The following is a 20,465-nucleotide window of genomic DNA, read 5'->3' as shown; positions in this document are numbered from 1 at the left end:
CTGCTGTTTATTCCACTGGCGGCCTTTGAGGGAAGGGAAGGAGCGCGCCGGGGGTTCAGCAGCCTCCCCTTCCTTCCTTCCTTCCTTCCTTCTTTTGAGGAGATTTTGAAGAGGCCGCAATGGAGCCCAGGAAAGGCAGGAAAGGAAGACTCTGCTTTGGAAATAGCTTCTCTGTGTATACTGTATGTATATAGATATATAGATATATATATAGATGTATGTGTGTTTGCCTCTGCTGTTCTTATGGCTGGGAATGTTGCTGAGGACTGAGGGGAGAAGAAAGGGTCAGTTTTGTGCAAATTCACAACTTCTGTGCATCAAAGAGTCCAATGTGTTGAAATAACAAAGACCTTTATTGAAAACACAGCCAGAAATTCAGTGTTTAAGCCAGAACTGGCCTCCCCAAGCCAAAGAATATACTGAAACTCCAAAACCTAAAACTACACCTTCTACCAAACCTAGCCCCCACCTACAATTACCATCATCTATCCCCCACTATTAACCAGCCCCACTTTGCCATCCTTCTCACACGCACAATCTCTCCCCGCCCCAGACATTCGAAGAAGCTAGTTCCCTTTCTGTTACTACCGGTCCCCAACTTTCTTCAGCCAACATCCCACAAATTCTGAATGCTATCATTGCTATTCTAGCTAGCTGCAATAAATCCCAGTCCCCCATCTAACTAACCTAAACCACGGCCCATAATCCCCAGCCAAATTTATAACCCAAAGCGATTATCTATACTAGTAGCAATGAAAACCTAAACTTAACAAAATATAACATAAACAGACATATGGACATAAAAACCGTACAAATAAAATCATGAGGGCCTTTTCTTAGCACTGCTGGATTGAAAAAAGATTTTTGTATTCCTTCTTTACAAAAATAAAGTTCGTTCACTGCTTGGATTTGTGTGGCTTCTCTCCTGTGTGGATTTTCTGGTGTGTCAGTAGGTTTGACTGCTGAGAAAAACAGTTCCCACAATGCTGGCATTTGTAAGGCTTCTCTCCTGTGTGGATTTTCTGGTGTGTCAGTAGGTGGGACTGCTGAGAAAAACAGTTCCCACAATGCTGGCATTTGTATGGCTTCTCTCCTGAGTGGATTCTCTGGTGTCTCAGAAGGCAGGACTGCTGAGAAAAAGAGTTCCCACAATGCTGGCATTTGTAAGGCTTCTCTCCTGAGTGGATTCTCTGGTGTGTCAGTAGCTGAGACTGCTGAGAAAAACAGTTCCCACAATGCTGGCATTTGTAAGGCTTCTCTCCTGAGTGGATTCTCTGGTGTGTCAGTAGCTGAGACTGCTGAGAAAAACAGTTCCCACAATGCTGGCATTTGTAAGGCTTCTCTCCTGAGTGGATTCTCTGGTGTGTCAGTAGGTGAGACTGCCGAGAAAAACATTTCCCACAATGCTGGCATTTGTATGGCTTCTCTCCTGTGTGGATTCTCTGGTGTGTCAGTAGGTGAGACTGCCGAGAAAAACAATTCCCACAATGCTGGCATTTGTAAGGCTTCTCTCCTGTGTGGATTCTCTGGTGTGTCAGTAGGGTTGACTGCCGAGAAAAACAATTCCCACAATGCTGGCATTTGTATGGCTTCTCTCCTGTGTGGACTCTTTGATGCATGACAAGGATAGACTTGTACATAAAATGTTTCCCACAATTCTGGCAGTTGTATGGCTTCTCTGATGTGTGGACTCTCTCATGACTGACAAGTTCTTCTGTAAAGAAAAATAATGACAGATAATACTGAAATTCAGAGTTAAGAGAGGAAAGTGTTAGCCCAACATTTAGCCCTACGTTCACGCCTCCCTATTTGAGATTAAATTAATAGAGTTGGAGTGGGTGACCTGAGCATGATTCTGGTGCAGGTGCCCCAAATCCATGAAATGATTATATCCTTACTCAGAGGAGCTGGCAAAGAGGAGATTGTGGGGAGCTACCTTGAGGTAATCAGTAGAAGCAGATAGTCATACAGACTGTTGAATAAATATTCATTTAAACATGTGTAAAAATATCTTGATTGAAAAGTGGCATCATATCCTGTGAGATGGCCAGAGAGTGCTGAGTCAGAGCACATGGCATGATGCAAGCTAACTGCAGAGGACGCTTCATAGTGTGGCATCAGGAAATGAATCACAACCAGTACAGCATACAGGTCACATGTGGATTGCTGTGGATAGGATTGAATTGTAGTTGTTTATACAAGAGACAGTGAACATGATGGAAGTCAGAGAGGAGAGCTTGCAAATATTTTTTATTTTGCAACTCAAGATAAAAAACCTCCAAAGATTCAGATGAAATCAACTGTGTCTGTGACTTATTTTTAAGTGTGAAAAGTGGTCAGTGCATTACCAACACCTGTATCTGGAAATTTCTTTCCATATTCTGCTATGTTATTGATGAGCTGCATCTGGGTGCATCGTGCTCACATTGCGTTGTACATTAGCTTGTGAACGGGACTGGAATTCAGAGCCAAGAAGGACCTGAGAACCGGGGTGCTAATCCCTTATGTCTTAGGTATTTGTACCAAGCACCCATTTTATTCCATTTGATTTTGGACCATATTTTCCCCAACCAGGAAACTTTCTGAAACGATTTAAACCTTATAGAAACTCAAGTTCTGCCCACTAGCAACAATTTCAGTATAAATATACCAACTGGCTGTTCTTTAGCGTCAGTCCAGTTGCAGACAGACACTCTGTTGGTTTACATTGCTAAACACCTCAGTACACTTGCCAGCTACACTGGCCATGGGAGTTACTGATTTCTCTCCCCATTCTGGACTATCAGCACTTGGAATCAAGTTCTGTCTAGGTTATGTATTACCATTAACAAAGCCTAACATCACCAGTCCCACCTTTGTTACCTAGTTTAGTGCGTGAACACCTATATGTGTGTGCCTGAGTGTAGAGTGCACCTGCGTCATACGCGGGCATGCCTTACACGGATTTCAGGATACACTAAAAGTCACACTGGGAAAAGGGCCGGCATGCCTCATAAGGGTTAATGGCGCCTCATTCATTTAAATAGGGTTTGGGAATATACGGAATTCGTCTAATGCCGGGGGGGGGGGGTGTCCGGAACTACTGAGGTCCCTGTTGCCCCAATCTCTCCTTTGAACTAAGTATGAAATTCCCCTAAAAGCATAGCACTTGGGGGTGTCCTCCCCAGACTCCAGCAATCAGGTAATAAAGGGCCTCTGGAATCAACCATGGAACTAAGCAAGCTCAGATTGTAAAAGAAACATTAGAGAAAAAGGGATTTTTGTGTCGCCCTTCCATCTCTTCATGGGCCAATAGTGTGATGCGGCAGCTACAAAGGCCCAAGTGATTCTAGGCTGCATCAATGCAAGAATAGTTTCTAGATCAAGGGAAGTAATAGTGCCACTCTATTCTGCTTTGGTCAGCCCTCACTTGGAATAATCCTGTGTCCAGTTCTGGGCCCCATAATTCAAAAAGGATGTTGACAAATTGGAGCATGCCCAAAGAAGAGCAACCAAAGTGGTGTAGAGTCTGGGAACTATCAAGTTCTGTGAGGAACACCTTAAAGAGCTGGTTATGTTTAGCCTGGAGAAAAGAAGATAAAGAGTGGATATTATATCCAAGTTTAAATATTTGAAAGGTTGTCATGTTGCGCAAGGAGCAAGCTTGCTTTTTGTTGCTACAGAGAAAAGGCGACACCACAATAGATGCAAGACACAGGGAAAGAGGTTCCACCTAAACATTAGGAGGAACTTTGTGACAGTAAGAGCGCTTTGACAGTGGAATATACTCCTTTAGAGTCTGGTGGAGTTCTCTCATTTGGAGGTCTTTAAAGAGAGGCTGGATGGCCATCTCTTGGGGGTGATTTGAATGTGTATTCCTGCATGGCAGAAGGGGGTTGAACTGGATGGCCCTTGTGGTCTATTCCAACTCTATGATTCTATTATTCTAGTGGAACCATAGAAACATAATAATATAGGATAAAAGGACCCTCACTCTGTATAGAAAGAGCAATGGATTCAGGTTCCTTACCTACAGAAGCCACATTCTCATAATTGTCCATCATTACATAACTGTACAAATGTTTCTGTTTCTTTGTCAACAGATTCCATTCATCCTCGGAGAAATATACTGCCACATCTGCAAAGGTCACCTGAAACAGAAAATAGCCCTCATCCAGAGAGTGACTGAGCAAAAGGGGAGGAAAGCACATGGTGCATCCCAAATATTAGTATTTCATCCCTTCAGAATTCAGTCCAGGAAATAAACTTTAAATTTTGGCTGGGATATTGAGGATGGATTAGGATACTCACTATCCCAGCACATATCGTACATTTAGCCACCAAAGAATTGTGGTGCATTTAGATATTTCTTGCCAAATTTCAGAGGCAAACATCATTTTTAATAAGGGCCACTGGGCCCACCCCCAATTTAGAACCAGAGACATTCTCCCATATCCCCCAACATTTCACAGATTGGAAAAGCAAGACACATATGGACAAGCAATCCAGAAGGGGGTGAAGATGGCCAAAGTTGTTTATGAGGAAGATCACACAAGCTAGGAAGGACACATCAGTTTGCTTTTGCTTCAGCCTTTTGGGAAGGGCATATCCTGTCTCCTTTCTTTTCCTCTCCCCACTTTTGAGTTGATGGGCTGCAAAGTGAATGGCACTCAGGAACTGAAGTGAGCTGAGAAGGGGGAAAGTGGGATGGGGTATTTTTAAAGGTCCCTGAAAAAGTGGGGTGAGAGAGGCTTAACCAGGACTGTCTCTGCTAAATTGGGAGAGTATGTTCTCCGCTTGCTTTCATAAACTGGCCCAGCAGTGACACAGATGAAACTAATAGTCAAGAACCTAGACTCACCAAAGAGTTCTTGTACTTCTGCATCCTCTTTCTTTTGGAGCCCAACTCCCTCCGCTTGGCCTCTGTATCAGCCATCAGGTGGGCAGGGGTCCTGGTGGTCTTGCACTTGAGTCACTTCCAGAAAGAGAGGCCCAAAGCCGTGTACGAAGAGGCCGAGATGAAGTTCCTGACAAAAGGGACCAGGGTTAGGATAGGCTTGGTAAGAAACCCGGCAGTGCTCAAAGACACAGAGAACGGCATCCTGCTGATGACATACGCAGGTTATATATGCCTCCTTTGGGCCGATGCAGAGGTGGGTATCCCCTTTCTCCCTGTGCCCCAAACAAAGCCCCCTGGACCTAGCATAGATTCACTGCAGTTCTCTTACACAACAGCTATTCCATGCCTTGTGAGAGTGGTGGGGAATCAGGGGATGGGGAATTGGAAAGAGCCTTGTCTATGTCCCTGTTGCTAGATGTGAAATGAGTGCATCATCTCCACAAGTACCCAGTGGTCCTCAGAGGAAGATGTCTTCATTTTGCTTCTGGCTACAGAAACACGGCTGGATGCTTCTCTAATACCTCGCACCCGACACTCTCAGCAGGCATGGGATGGCCATGCGGGATGGCATCCACAACTCTATGGTAGGACCTGGGTCAGTGAATGGCCAGTTGTAGCCTCATTCCACCCAGAACAACACTGGAGCGTGGAGGGTTTTGCTGAGTCAGGCTGTGTGGTTTAGTGGGCCCCTCATTCTCCCAAACCAGTTGCCCTCCATCCCCCAGGGAGGCCCCTGGTCAGGCAGGGCAGGAAAGGAGCTCTCTCTTCTCTTCTTGCTCCCCTTGCATTGTATCCTGCCCTCCTCCCAGGGTTGGGGGGCACCAGAGGATTAAGCTGATGTGAAGAGAGCACCTGATTTACACATGCAGGACTAAATCCTAACCTGGAACCTATACTATGCTTTGTCCTGATCAGAGGAGAATCACTGAATCAGTTGGCATTGCCTATAGTTTGACTCGCCAGTCACTTATGGGTTCAGTGGGTCTAATCTCTAGGGTTAACCAACAGGATTCATACCACGTCAGTTTTTTTAAATGAAGAAATGCTGTTTCAAAGTCACGGATGAGAATTAGACTACTCTTTCATGTAGAGGAGGAGGAGGACGACCGGTTTTATGTCCCACGAAGAGAAGATCTAGCTCCTGGACTGGATAAGATATGCACTACTTTACGGATCTGATTCACAGCCTCCCCTCATCATGCCCCCATCCCCATTTTGACACTGGTGAAAATAATCATTTCATTATTACAAATGAGAGTGTTTATCTAGGTTTAACTGCTGTGTTTCTGTCTGTCAGTCATAGCTAGAGCATGAGGTGTGCACCTCCTCTCTCTGCTTGCTGAGGCCATCCAGAAATCCTTATATGTATATTTGTGTGCAGTGTTTCTGAACAGACCCATTGTCAAAATCACATTCATTTTCACTTCTTTTTGTATATTTTAAAAGGTATGCACACCACTTGATACAATAAAATTATATAAATGCATAGGATTAAGATTAAAGATTGCATCCTGGATTACTCTTATTTTTGGGAAGAGAGGACATATGTAAATTCATTTTATAAACCCAGTAAAACAAATACCTCACAAAGCTCTAGTAAAGAACACATACACATATATTCCCCACAAAAAGGACCATGTGTCTGGGGTCTGGAAATCTCACTTCCACCTTCTGGGAAGACAATGCTGCCAGAAACTGAATTTGGGGCTTTATGCCTGCAAAGCATGGGCTCAGTCTCTCAGCTACAGCCTTTCCACACAATCCTGGACTGAAGCATTTAAACAAAGGTCCTCTTTCAGCTCCAGGAATAAAGGCCTACCTTCAGTACAAAGACCCTGATTCCTGCAGCCCCAGAAAGGCCTCTTCTTCGGTCCTTTATGGCCGGAGCTTCCCTGGGTCAGAGGCCATCTCCTCAGCCGTAGAGAAGGGTTGCTCTGGGTACGAAGGAGGAGGAGGTCCAAGGGCTGAGGGAGGGAAGGCAATGGGAAAAGGTCAGTGCCAATGGCCATGGAGGGCAGAAGGTGACAATGCCTAGGAAACTCCTCTGAGTCCCAGCCCTAGGAATGAGTGGCAGGAGTGAGTCCAGGGGGCTGAGGGGGTCTCCTTTCCCAAAGGGGGAGGCAAGGACCGGTGGACCCTCCCCAGCTAGGGCCCAAAGGGAGGGTCTCTTTCCCAACTCTCTCTTCCAGTCCCCAAAGCCCAGGTTCCCCACTGACCCTGAGTCCCTGCCTCCCCTTCCTCAGACCCCACTGGCCCCTTCCTTCCTTCCTTCTCCCCAAAATGGAGGGCAGAGGCACAAAGGGACACACTTCCTTCCTTTTGGCCCAAGCAGCCTGGCCTCCTTGACTCTGGAGCCACAGGAGAGAAAGAGAGGCCTCTGTTCAACTGAGACTCAGAGAAGCCTCTGGAACAAGCAGCACAAAATGGTTGCCAGAATACAAAATGGCCAGGGATGGTGGGAGGGACTGGGATTCCAGCCAATCAGGGCCAGGGATGGTGGGAGGGACTGGGATTCCAGCCAATCAGGGCCAGGGATGGTGGGTGGGACTGGGATTCCAGCCAATCAGGGCCAGGGATGGTGGGTGGGACTGGGATTCCAGCCAATAAGGCCAAGGAATGATGGGAGGGAGGGGATTCCAGCAAATCAGGGCCAGGGATGATGGGAGGGAGGGGATTCCAGCCAATGGCAGCCCTCAGAGTGTACTCAAGAGGCAATCATGTGTAAAATACACATCATAAAGCCATCATAAAGAGGGACGTAGCCAGGATTTTGGGAAGGGGGGGGGTCCAGACTAAGTGCCACCATTTTGAGAGACACAGAAAGAGGGTCAGCGTTCATCTGAGGAAAGGGAAAGAGGAGGGGAGGGGGCTCCATTGCAGCCCCATTGCCAAGGGCTCTCAGGTTCATTCAGGGGAAGGAGAGCCAGGAGAGCTGTCTTTTGGGGGAAGGGACATAAAGGAAGCTGGGGCTGCAGGGAAGTCTTTGAGTCAGTGGAGAAGTTTGCCCTTGGAGCGAAGGGAAGGAGGGAAAGAGAAGAGAGGGCTTGCTCCCTGGCTTCCTCCTCTCAGGGGCTCTGCTGCCCTCACTCCTTCCCCAATCTGGCTGAGTGTCTTTTGGGGGAAGGGACATAAAGGAAGCCAGGGCTGCAGGAGAAGTTTGCCCTTGGAGTGAAGGGAAGGAGGGAAAGAGAAGAGAGGGGGGAAATCCCATTTCAAACCGGGGGGGGGGATACGGAGTGGAGACTGCCATGGTCGCCTTAGTCGATGATCTCTGTCTAGGCATCGACAGGGGAAGTGTGGCCCTGCTGGTGCTCTTAGACCTCTCAGCGGCCTTCGATACCCTCGACCATGGTATCCTTCTGGAACGCCTGAGAGAGTTAGGTATCGGAGGCACTGTTCTACAGTGGTTCCGGTCCTACCTCTCAGGCAGAGTCCAGATGGTGGCGCTGGGAGAGTTGCTCTTCTAAAAGAGAGCTAAAATTTGGTGCCCCCAAGGGTGCCATATTGTCTCCTATGCTGTTTAACATTTACATGAAGCCGCTGGGAAAAATCATCCGGAGACATGGGGCAGGATGTTATCAGTACGCTGATGACACCCAAATATATTTCTCTATGTCTCAGACCGATGCAGTGTCTATGGATGGCATCTCTCCTCTGAATGCCTGTCTTGGGGCGGTAATGGACTGGATGAGGGAAAACCGACTCAAGCTGAATCCAGGTAAGACGGAGGTACTTGTTATAGGAAACCCAAGCCCAGGTATGGAATTATGTCAGCCAGTTCTGGATGGGGTCACACTTCCCCTGAAAGACTCTGTCCGCAGCTTAGGGGTGCTCCTTGACTCGTCACTTCACCTGACAGCTCAGGTGGATGCGACAGTCAGGAGCACTTGTTATCAGCTTTGGCTGATACGCCAGCTGCGCCCCTTCCTGGAGCAGGGAGACCTTGAAACAGTTGTACATGCGCTGGTCACCTCTCAAATGGACTTCTGTAATGCGCTCTACATGGGGCTACCCTTGGGCCAAGTTCAGAAACTTCAGCTTGTACAAAATATGGCAGCCAAGTTAATTACAGGTTCTCGTCGTACCGATCACATAACACCGGTTTTGAAATCCCTTCACTGGCTGCCAATTAGTTTCCGGGCAAGGTACAAGGTGTTTGTGTTTACCTTTAAATCCCTACATGGCTTGAGTCCAGAATACTTAAGGGAACGCCTTCTTCCGTACTGTCCGTCCCGCACTCTCAGGTCCTGGGGGAAGAATCTACTTCAGCCAATAAAATCTAGGCTAACTTCAGTCACCCAGAGGGCCTTTTCCATCGCAGCTCCAAAGCTATGGAATGACCTGCCAAAGGAGATCCGTGACATTTCTACTCTTACAGCCTTTAAGAAGGCTCTTAAGACGCATCTCTTCAGGCAGGCCTTCCCTGCCTAGTTCCCTACCTAGTTCCTCTCCCCATTTACTGTGACTTATGTCACTCTGTCCACCAATTTTTCTCTTATATTAATGAGAAGAATTAAATTAAAATTAATGAAATTATATTATTGCCTCAAGAAGAAGAGCCCTCCCTCCATTTCAAGTGTCATCATCAGACCTGGGAGGGAGTGAAAAAGACAGGCCCAATTTCCATCAGGCCTAACTGTGAATTACTGTAACTAACGTCGCTCTCTTTTATTTTATTGTATTGTATTTATTTTTTGTATTTTATTTTATTGTATTCTTTATATTTTTATTGTTGTAACCCACCCAGATTCCTTGTGATTGGGCGGGCTATAAATAATAATAATAATAATCATTATTATTATTATTATGTTGTTGTTGTTGTTGTTGTTGTTGTTGTTTAGAAATGGAAGATGGGAGACCGGTCTGTAATTGTTCATGTCCTAGGGATCATAACACCATTTCTTTTAAGCAAGATGGAAGAGATGCATTTATGATACATCTCAGGTGAGTCCTAAGTGCATCTCCTCCTTGGATGACCAGACATGAAGGACACAGATCAAGAGGGCAAGTTGTCTTCTTCTCATTTCCCAGGAGCTTGACTACATCCTTAGTACTCACAGATTCAAATTGATCCAGTATGATCTCATTGACAGAGTCACTGGACACCTGACCTATGACCTCTGCAATAATGCAATAATGCAATAATGCTGGCATCCAAGTCAGGTCTTAGCATTTAAAGCAGGGGTCCTCAAACTCCGGCCCTCCAGATTTTTTGGACTCCAGCTTCCAGAATCTCAGATCATTGGCCAAGCTGTCAGGGAGGGCATTATGAGGTAGGAAGGAAATTTGTGGATGGTGATTGGCTGAGGGCCAAAGAGGAAAGGGGAGCCTTTGTGGGGCTCTGGAAGTCTATTCAGATTGGCTGTAGAGTACTGAGGTAGGAAGGGAATTTGCATGTGGATGTTGATTGGCTGAGTCTTCTGGGAGATGAAGTCCAAAACACCTGGAGGGCTGGAGTTTGAGGACCCCTGATTTAAAGCATCACAGTGAGCTGTGATAGCTCTTACAATGGGTCCTGGGAGGTGAATACATCAGTCTGGTCCAAGATACCCCCACCTCACTTCAACAGTCCCATTATGCTTTTCTTCCCTTGGCACCTTCCTTCCTTCCTTCCTTCCTTCCTTCCTTCCTTCCTTCCTTCCTTCCTTCCGTCTCTTCCTTTCACCTCCAGCCAGGCAGAGAGTTGAGCCAAGCCAGAAGCAACCCTTTCTCTCCTCCAATTCCTCCAGGGGCCAAGGAAGCCAGCAGAGGCAAGGCAGCAGTGAGAGGGGCATGGCCAGGACTGTAGATCTTCCCCGAGGCCAGAGGATGCCAGCCAGGAGACAGCCTTCTCCCTTAACATCCCTGGCTCCCAGTGGCAGGGACGCAGTGGTGAATGGTGGGACAGATGTTGCCAACTGGCTGGTACCTTTTTCCTTGTGTACTTTTATTTCATATGTTCTTAGACAGACACTTGGAGGGAGATGGGCATGGGCAAGGAGAATATCATTCAGATGACGAATTGGGGGGGGGGGGGGGAGATTGACTGTGGAGTGGCTATACAAGATGTGCATGGTGTGCTAACAGGGTGAAATGTCGTTACAGCGGAAGAAGAGATTGATGTTTGATATCTATCTCCCCTTCCATTCACCCTGCTATCCCAAAAGAGATGGAGAGCATACCAAACCAGCCACAGAGCCTTTCCCTGCTCTTGTGTAACGGCAGGTCAGTCAAAAATACAACGCAGATAGTCCAGAATCTCCTACTGGACCAAGAGGCTTGACCTGGCTTGTTTCATGGAGACCTGGCTGGGTGATGAGAGCTCAGCCACCTGGGCTCAGGCCTTACCAACCGGGTTCTCCATCAGTGAGCAGGTAAGGGGATGTTGCTTTGGTCCATAAAGACAATCTTGCTTTGGCCAGGATACCTATCCATAAGATGGACCACATTGAATGTCTTTTCCTCAGCTTAAGGACTAGGGAAAGTCTGGGGATTCTGTTGGTTTAATCTCCACCCCCTTCCTTAACAGACTGCCTAGCAGAGCTGACACAACTGGTCTCAGAGCTGCTGCTGGAGTCGCCTAGGCTTTTAGTCCTGGGTGACCTCAACATCCCCCTCGAGGCCGGTTTAAGGAACGTATCTGGTGCAGCTCGGGAGTCCATGGTCAGCATGACAAACATGGGCCTTTCCCAGATAGGCTCTGAGCCCACTCACTGTGGAGGTCATACTCTCGATATGGTCTTCTGTGCGGAACAGGCACATCCATGGGCGGAGGTAGTCAATATCTCCGCATTGTCATGGACCATGGATCATTTCCTGGTCAAGGTTGGGCTGAAGACCACTATTCCCCCCGTCGGGGTTGGAGGACCTATTAAAATGGTCCGCCCTCGAAGGTTGATGAAACCCACTAGGTTCCCAGAGGCCTTAGAGGGTTTGATGGCTGGTAATGCCTGCGATTCTGTTGAAGCTCTGGTCAATACTTGGAACAATGTTCTTACCAGAGCTATAGACACTATTGCTCCCAAGCGCCCTTTTTCAACCCACTTCAAATTGCAGTTCATGGTATACTAAAGATCTCAAATTAATGAAGGGGGCTGGACAACGGCTAGAGCGCTTCTGGCAGAAATATGGACTGATACCTGATAAGGGTTTTCCTATGTAGTAGCAATAGATGCAGCTAAGAAGTCCTTCTACTCTGCATGTACTGCATTTGCAAAGTCTCATCCTGCAGAGCTATTCAGGATGGTAAGGGACTTGGCTCAAATGTCCCCCACCCTCAAGTCTTTGTGAGAACCTACAAAAGTCTGCTCTGATGCTTTTAATAATAACTTCGCAGACAAAATCTCTCAGATAAGAATTAATTTGGACTCTGGCTTTACGACAGACGCGACAGGAGAAGTATCCAGACCCTCCGCTTATACAGTTCTTCTGGATGCACCGGGGGTTCAGGAGCCTCCCCTTCTTTCCCTCATTTCTTCCTTTGAGGAGACCAAAATGGAGCCCAAGGTGCAGAGCTGGAAAATCAGGAAAGGAAGGATCTAGTTTGGAAATATAGCTGTCCCTGTATATTTGTGTTTGTGTGTGTTTGCCTCTGCTGTTCTTATGGCTGGGAATGGAGCTGATGACTGAGGACAAAAGAAAGGGTCGGTTTTGGGCAAATGCAGATCTTCTGTGCATCAAAGAGTCCAATGTGTTGAAATGGCAAAGAACTTTATTGAGAACACACAGAAATTCAGTGTTTAAGACAGAACTGCCCACTCCAATACAAACAATACATTAAAACACCAAAACCTAAAACATTACCCTCTTCTAAACCCCACCTCCAATTCCCACAGTCTATGCTCTGCAGGTAACAAGGACCCTTTGCCATTCCCACAAACTAACCCTTTCTGTTAATACTGGCCTCCAACCTTCTTAGGCCAAAATCCCACAAATTGCAAAAGCTATCATTCCCATAACTAATAAAGCCAGCTGTAACAAATCCCAACCCCCCATCTACTTAACCTATACCATGACCCACTATCCCCAGCCAAATATACAACCCAAAGTAATTTTCTATACTATTAGCAATGAAAACCTAATCTTAACAAAGTATAACTTTAAAACATAAACAGACATATGGACAGACAAACCTTACAAACAATATCACAAGGGCCTTTTTTGGACTGTTGGACTGAAAATGTATTTTTTGTATTCGTTATTGACAAATATAATGTTAGTTCACTACTGAGATTTTTGTGGCTTCTCTCCTGTGTGGACTCTCTGATGTGTCACTAGGTATGACTTAGAAGAAAAACATTTCCCACAATGCTGGCATTTGTATGGCTTCTCTTCTGTGTGGATTATCTGGTGTTTCAATAGGTTTGACTTCAAAGAAAAGCATTTCCCACAATGCTGGCATTTGTATGGCTTCTCTCCTGTGTGGCCTCTCTGATGTGTCACTAGGTTTGACTTCCGGGGCAAACATTTCCCACAATGCTTGCATTTGTATGGCTTCTCTCCTGTGTGGACTCTCTGATGTCTCACTAGGTTTGACTTAAAAGAAAAACATTTCCCACAGTGCTGGCATTTGTATGGGTTCTCTCCTGTGTGCACTCTCTGATGTGTCACTAGGTATGACTTCCGAGAAAAACATTTCCCACAATGCTGGCATTTGTATGGCTTCTCCCCTGTGTGCACTCTCTGATGCATCACTAAGTGTGACATCTGGGAAAAACACTTCACACAATGCTGGCATTTGTATGGCTTCTCTCCTGTGTGGATTCTCTGGTGTTTCAATAGGATGGATTTCAATGAAAAGAATTTCCCACAATGCTGGCATTTGTATGGCTTCTCTCCTGTGTGGATTCTCTGGTGTTTCAATAGGTTTGATTTCAATGAAAAGCATTTCCCACAATGCTGGCATTTGTATGGCTTCTCTCCTGTGTGGACTCTCTGATGTTTCACTAGGTCAGACTTCCAGGAAAAACATTTCCCACAGTGCTGGCATTTGTATGGCTTCTTTCCTGTGTGGACTCTCTGGTGTATCACTAGGTCTGACTTCTGATAAAAACATTTCCCACAATGCTGGCATTTGTATGGCTTCTCTCCTGTGTGGCCTCTCTGATGTGTCACTAGGTGTGACTTCTGAGAAAAACATTTCCCACAATGCTGGCAATTGTATGGCTTCTCTCCTGTGTGGACTCTCTCATGACTCAAATGTTTTTCTGTAAAGAAGGACAATGACAGATGAGACTGAAAATCAGACTCAAGGGAGGAGGGTGTTGCCACATGATTTAGCCCTCATTAACCTCTCCTTATTTGCGATTAAATTAATAAAGTTGCTGTGAGTAACTTAAGTATGGCCCTGCTGCTTATGCCCCTAAACCCATTGAATGGTTGTATCCTTACTCATAGGAGCTAGCAAAAAATGGGGCTGCCTTGAGGGAATCAGTGGAAGTAGATAGTCAAAGGACTGTTGAAAATATATTCCATTAACCATGTGCAAAAATACTTTGATTGACAGGTGGCATCATATCCTGTGAGACTGCCATAGAGTCCTGAGTCAGAGCCCAAGGCATGATGGAAGCTAACTGCAGAGGTCCCTTCATGCTGTTTCGCACCAGGAGATGACTCACAACCAATACAATATACAGCTCACATGCGGATTGGTGTGGATTGGATTGGAGTTGTGTGTATAAGGGATGGTAAAGTTGATGGAAGTCGGAAAGGATTATTTTGTATTATTTTGCAACTCAAAATAGAGAACCTCCAAGGACCTGAATGAAATCTACTGTGTCTGTGACTTATCTTTAAGTGTGGAAAGTGGTCAGTGTATTGCCAATACCTATATCTAGATATTTGCTTCCATACTCTCCTATGCTATTTTTGAGTTGCATCTGGGAGTGTCACCCTCAGATTGCAGTGTACATTGGCTTGTGAACATGGTCAAAATTCAGAGCCAACAAGGACCTTAGAGGCGGTGTGCTAATCCCTTTTGTCTGAGGTATTTGCATCAAAGACCCAATGCATTCAATTCGGTTTCACGCCATGCTTTCCCCACACATGAAATATGCTAAAGTGATATAAACCTTTCTGAACCCTCAGTTTCTGCCCCCAAGCAACAATTTCAATATAAATATCAGCCCCAACTTGCTGTTCTTTGGTGTCAGTCTAGTTACAGACAGACACTCTTTTTTTTCATGGCTAAGCACCTAAATGCACTCACCAACCCCAGTTGTCAAAGGAACTACTGACCTCTTCCCAACCAAATCCTCAGCAATTGGAATAAAGGTCTGGATAGATGACGTGTCACCATTAACAAAGCCTTACATCTATTCACCACTCCCACCTTTGTTACCTAGTTCTTGCATGTGTGTGTGAACACTTATCTATTTCAAATGGCTCTGAAGATCTGTTTGATTCAGGACTTGCTATAGCTGAGCTGAATCTAGAGGTCACTATTGCCCCAGTAAACCTAATTCATTCTATTGAGCTAAGTACCAAATTCCCCTAAAAGCATAGCACTTGTGGGTGTCCACCCAGACTCCAGCATTTTGGGTAACAAAGGATGTCTTGAATCAACCATGGAGCTAAGCAAAAGAAACATTAGAGAAATAGGAGTTTTTGTGTCCCCTTTCCTCCCTTCATAGATGTTACACATAACTGCTAAATGGAACCCCTAAATATGTCTGAAAAGAAGGATTTGAGCTGGTTCTCACCAGTTCACTCAATCCAGTTCTTAAAATCTGTCAGTTTGGTGGCTGCCTCCCAATCCCCAAGGCCTCTCTCCTGGCCCTTCCCAGAAGTCCCTTCCTCTCCGCACAGAACTAGGCAATCCTGGCTTTGCTCCTGCCTTCCCCTCCTGGCTCCCAGAGGCCTGATCCCCTTCACTTTCTCCCTCTGCTCTCCAACCTTGCCTCTTGCCCATCTGCAGAGCTTTACCATTTCACCTTCCGCATCTCTTCCGTGCCTTTATGTTTTTCACATTGCCACCATCTCTCTATCACAGACACACACCCACAGAGTGTGATTCACAAAAGGGACACTTTGAGGTCATTTCTTGGCAAGACAATTAATATACGACTAATGCATTAGGAAAGGCAGAAAAAGGGGTCCGAGACCTTGTTTCTGATATTAGTGAGGGTCAAGTGCAAGGGAGAATCCTTAAAACAACCTTAAGACATCTCTAAGACAAGGATGGACTGCTGTAGGGAAGTGGGGTGGTCACATTGGACCCCAGGGGATCTCAGGGGCAACCCCACATTGTGTCGCCTAAAAATATGGCCTAATGTTTTGCCCCTCAATATCCCACAGCATCCCTTTGGGGAAGTGGAGGCCATTTTGCCACTGTTGGGCCCTCTCTGAGCCATTGCAGGGCCAAGGAAGGCTTTTTTCCCACAATGCCTCTCCAGAGTCTCAAAATGCTAGAAGAGGGGCTACAAAAGCCAAGAAACTTGTTCTGGGATGGGCTGAGGACCATTTAGGGGCAAAAAGCATTAATCTCCATGGCTCCTTCCCACAAAATTCCAGAATTGGCAGTTTAGGATTGGATATTTAGAATCCTTACAAAGTGGAGAACAATAGTGCCTCACTAAAACTAGAAATTCCAAGATTCTACAGGAAGTTGTTATGACAATTAAATTACATGTGAAAGGGAACTAGGAATGGTAGTAGAGCACAAGTTGAACATGTGTCAATGGTGTGATGCATCAGCTAAAAAGGCCAAAGTGATCCTAGGCTGTATCAATAGGAGTATAGTGTCAAGATCAAGGGAAGTAATAGTGCCACTCTATTCTGTTTTGGTCAGGGCTCACTTGCAATAATCCTGTGTCCAGTTCTGGGCACCACAATTCAAACAGATGTTGAGAAGCTGGAGCATGTCCAGAGGAGGGAAACCAAAATGGTCAACGGTCTGGAAACCATGCTCTCTGAGGAACGACTTAGGGAGCTGGGTATGTTTAGCTTGGAGAAGAGAAGGTTAAGACTGGATATGACAGCCCTGTTCAAGTATTTGAAGAGATGTCATATTCTGGATGGAGCAGGCTTGCTTTCTGCTACTCCAGAGAAAAGGACATGGAACAATGGATGCAAGCCACAGGGACAAGAGGCTCCACTAAAACTTTAGGAGGAACTTCCTGAGAGTAAGAGCTCTTCAAGAGTGGAATATACTCCCTCAGAGTTTGGTGGAGCCTCTTTCTTTGGAGGTCTTTAAACAGAGGCTGGATAGCCATCTCTCGGGGGTGTTTTGAATGTCTGTTCCTGCATGGCAGAAGATTGAACCGTATGCTCCTTGTGGTCTATTTCAACTCTTTGATTCTATAATTCTAAAGTGGAATCATACCGCTCTGACAGTAAATGATGAAAGGACCCTCAGTCTTCAGAGGAAGGGCAATGGATTCAGGTTCCTTACCCACAGAGGCCACATTCTCGTAATTCTCCATCATTACAGAACTATACATAAGTTTCTGCTTTTTTGTCAACAGTTTCCATTCCTCCTCAGTGAAATATACTGCCACATCCGCAAAGGTCACCTGCAACAGAAAATAGATCTTATCCAGAGAGTGACTAAACAAAAGGGGAGGAAAGCACATGGTGCATTGCAATTATTTTTTCAACAATTCACAATTTAGTCCAGGAAATAAACTTTACATTCTGCAAACAAACAAAAAGCTACAGCCTTTGAGATCCAGTTTGTCTCTAATCCTTTCAATGTAATATATAATATAATAAACAATATAATTTAGGCCATTTCTGGAATATTATACATTGATTAAGATACTGACTATCCCAACATGTATATTAGATATAGTCACCAATGAATTATAGTTCATTTAGTCATATCTCACCTAATTTCAGAGGCAAATTTCACTTTAAAAAAAAACAGTTCTGGGGAGTACTCTGGGCTTTAGGGCCACTGGGCCCACCTTCAACTTAAGTCCAGAGATATTCTTCCATATCCCCCAGCATTTCACAGATTGGGAAAGCAAGACTCATGTGGAAAAGCAACATCAAAACGGGGTCAAGATGGCCAAAGTTGTTAATGATAAAGATCACACAAGCGAGGAAGGGTACAGCAGTTTGCTTTTGCCTCTGACTCCTGGCAAGGGCAAGACCCTGCTCCCTTCTCTCCTCCCCTCTTTTGAATTGATGGGATGCACACTCTTTTGAACTTGAAACACATTTTGCAGCAACTGAACTGACCTGAGGCGAAGGGGGAAAGTGGAAGGAGGAGAGTGAAATAGGACATTTTCAAAGCCCCTGAAAAAATGAGGTGACAGAGGAATAACCAGGACATTCTCTGCCAAACTGGGACAGTATGTTCTCTGCTTGCTTTCATCAGCCGGCCCAGACACAGATCAAAGTAATAGTCAGGATGGCAACTTACCAAAGAGTTGTTGTACCTTGGCAGCCTCTTTCTGTTGGAGCCCAGCTCCCTCTGCTTGTCTTTTGTGTCGGCCATCAGGTGGGCGAGGGGTCTTGGTGGCCCTGCACTTTGGTCACTTCCAACAAAAGATACCCCAAAGCCGTGTACAAGGGGTCCAAGTTGAAGTTCCTGAGAAAAGAGACCAGGATTAGGCTTGGTTTGGCTAGAAACCCTGCAGCACTCAAAGTCACTGAGATCATCGTCCTGCTGCTGACATACGCAGGTGACTAATGTCTCCTTTGGTCCAATGCAGAGGTGGGCATCCCCTTCCTCCCTCTGCACCAAACAAAGCCCCCTGGAACTAGCATAGACTCACTGCAGCTCCCCTACACAACAGATACTACATGCCTTCTTAGAGTGGCGGGGGATTAGGGGATGAGGAATTGGAGAAGACCCTGGTTATGTCCTAATAGCTAGATGTGAAATGAGTGCATTATCTCCTGCAGAGGTCCCCAGTGGCCCTCAGAGGAAGATTTCTTCATTTTGCTTCTGACTACAGAAACACAGCTGGATGCTTCTCTAATGCCTCACACCCAACAGTCTCACCAGGCATAGAATGGCCATGAGGGATGGCTTCCACAACTCTATGGTAGGACCTGGATCAGTGAATGGCCAGTTGTAGCCTGATTCCACCTGGAGAAACAATGGAGCATAGAGGGTTCTGCTGGGTCAGGCTGTCTGGCCTGGTGGTTCCTCATTCTCCCGATGGTCGAATCAGCAGAACTCTCTATGCTCCAGTGTTGCTCTGGGAGGAATGGGTCTACAGCTGGCCATTCACTAGGGAGGCCTCCGGTCAAGAAGGGCAGGAAAGGAGCTCTCTCTTCCCATGTTGTTCCCCTTCCATGGGATCCAGCCTTCCTCCCAGGATCAGGGGGCACCAGAGGATTGAGCTGATGGGAAGGGAGCACCCAATTCCCATGGCAAACTTCTGCATGCAGAGAAGTCACAATTCTGAGAGTGTCTCTGCCCATGTGGAGAGTGCCCATTTTCCACACTGTTGCCTGTCCATCTTGTCTTGGGAATATCCTGTTCTAGCCACATGCAGACCTAAATCTTAGCCTGTATCCTATGCCTAGTCCTGATCAGAGTAGAATCACTGAATCAATTGGATTTATCTATATGTTGACTCACCAGTCACTTATGGGTTCAGTGGGTCTGCTCTCTGGGGTTAACCAACAGGATAAAGGACTCCTCAGATTTTTTAATGCAGGGATGCAAATTTTTAATGCTATTTCATCATCACTGATGAGAATTTGACTTCTCTTTCACAAAGAGGAGGAGGGGGAGGACCTGCTTTATGTCCCAGGTGGAGAAGCTCTAGCTCTTGGGCTGGATGAGACATGCTTTACTTTACAGACCAAATCCACGCCCTCCCATCATCATGGCCCCCTCCCCATTTAGACACTGGTCAAAATAATTATTTTATTTTTGCAAATGAGACTATTTCTCTAAGCTTAACTGCTGTGTTTGTCTATGTCAGTCATAGCAGGATCAAGAAGTGTGTACTTGCTCCCTCTGCTTGCTAAAGCCACATAGAAATTGAGGCATGTACATTTGTGTGCATTGTTTCGGAATGGATCTATTGTCAAAATCACAATTTCTTCACTTTTCTTTGTATATTTTTAAAAAAGATGCACACTACTGAATGTGTTGCACTTGATATAACAAAAGTCTATAAATGTATAGTTTATGAATGAACATTGCACCCTGAATTATACTCATATGTATATGTGAAGACATATGTAAATTCTTTTTATAAACGAAAGAAGTCTTCCCAGACAAACCTGATCTCTTTTTTTGATAAAATTACCAGCTTGTTAGATGAAGGGAATGCTGTGGATATAGTATATCTTGATTTCAGTAAGGCCTTTGACAAAGTTCCCCATGATATTCTTGCAAACAAGCTTGTAAAATGTGGACTAGACAAGGCAACTGTCACATGGATTTGTAATTGGTTGACCGGCCGAACCGAAAGGGTGCTCAACAATGGCTCCTTTTCATCCTGGAGAGAAATGACCAGTGGGGTCCCACAGGGCTCTCTGTCTTGGGCCCAGTGTTATTCAACATCTCTATCAATGACCTGGATGACAGAATTGGGGGCATACTTATCAAATTTGCAGATGACACCAAATTAGGAGGAGTAGCTAATACCCCAGAGGACAGGATCAAGATTCAAAATGACCTGAACAGACTAGAAAACTG

At 45.7% G+C, this 20,465-nt stretch overlaps 1 protein-coding gene across 1 annotated transcript in view; it reads right to left on the bottom strand.

The window, feature by feature from the left end:
• Window positions 1-896: 896 nt before the first annotated feature.
• Window positions 897-20,465, bottom strand: part of LOC149285038 (uncharacterized) — a 42,919-nt gene continuing 23,350 nt past the window's right edge. The window contains exons 3-4 of the mRNA XM_089495889.1: window positions 13,385-14,064; window positions 897-1,547 (exon numbers count right to left, since the gene is read on the bottom strand). Coding sequence (XP_089352015.1) covers window positions 897-1,547; window positions 13,385-14,064 — 1,331 coding nt within the window. The remainder of the gene's footprint in view (window positions 1,548-13,384; window positions 14,065-20,465) is intronic.

This window comes from Sceloporus occidentalis, unplaced genomic scaffold (genome assembly GCF_023333645.1).
Source record: "Sceloporus occidentalis isolate IW3139 unplaced genomic scaffold, rSceOcc1.0.p SCAF_86, whole genome shotgun sequence".
NCBI lineage: Eukaryota > Metazoa > Chordata > Lepidosauria > Squamata > Phrynosomatidae > Sceloporus > Sceloporus occidentalis.
This window is presented reverse-complemented; position numbering and strand designations above follow the sequence as displayed.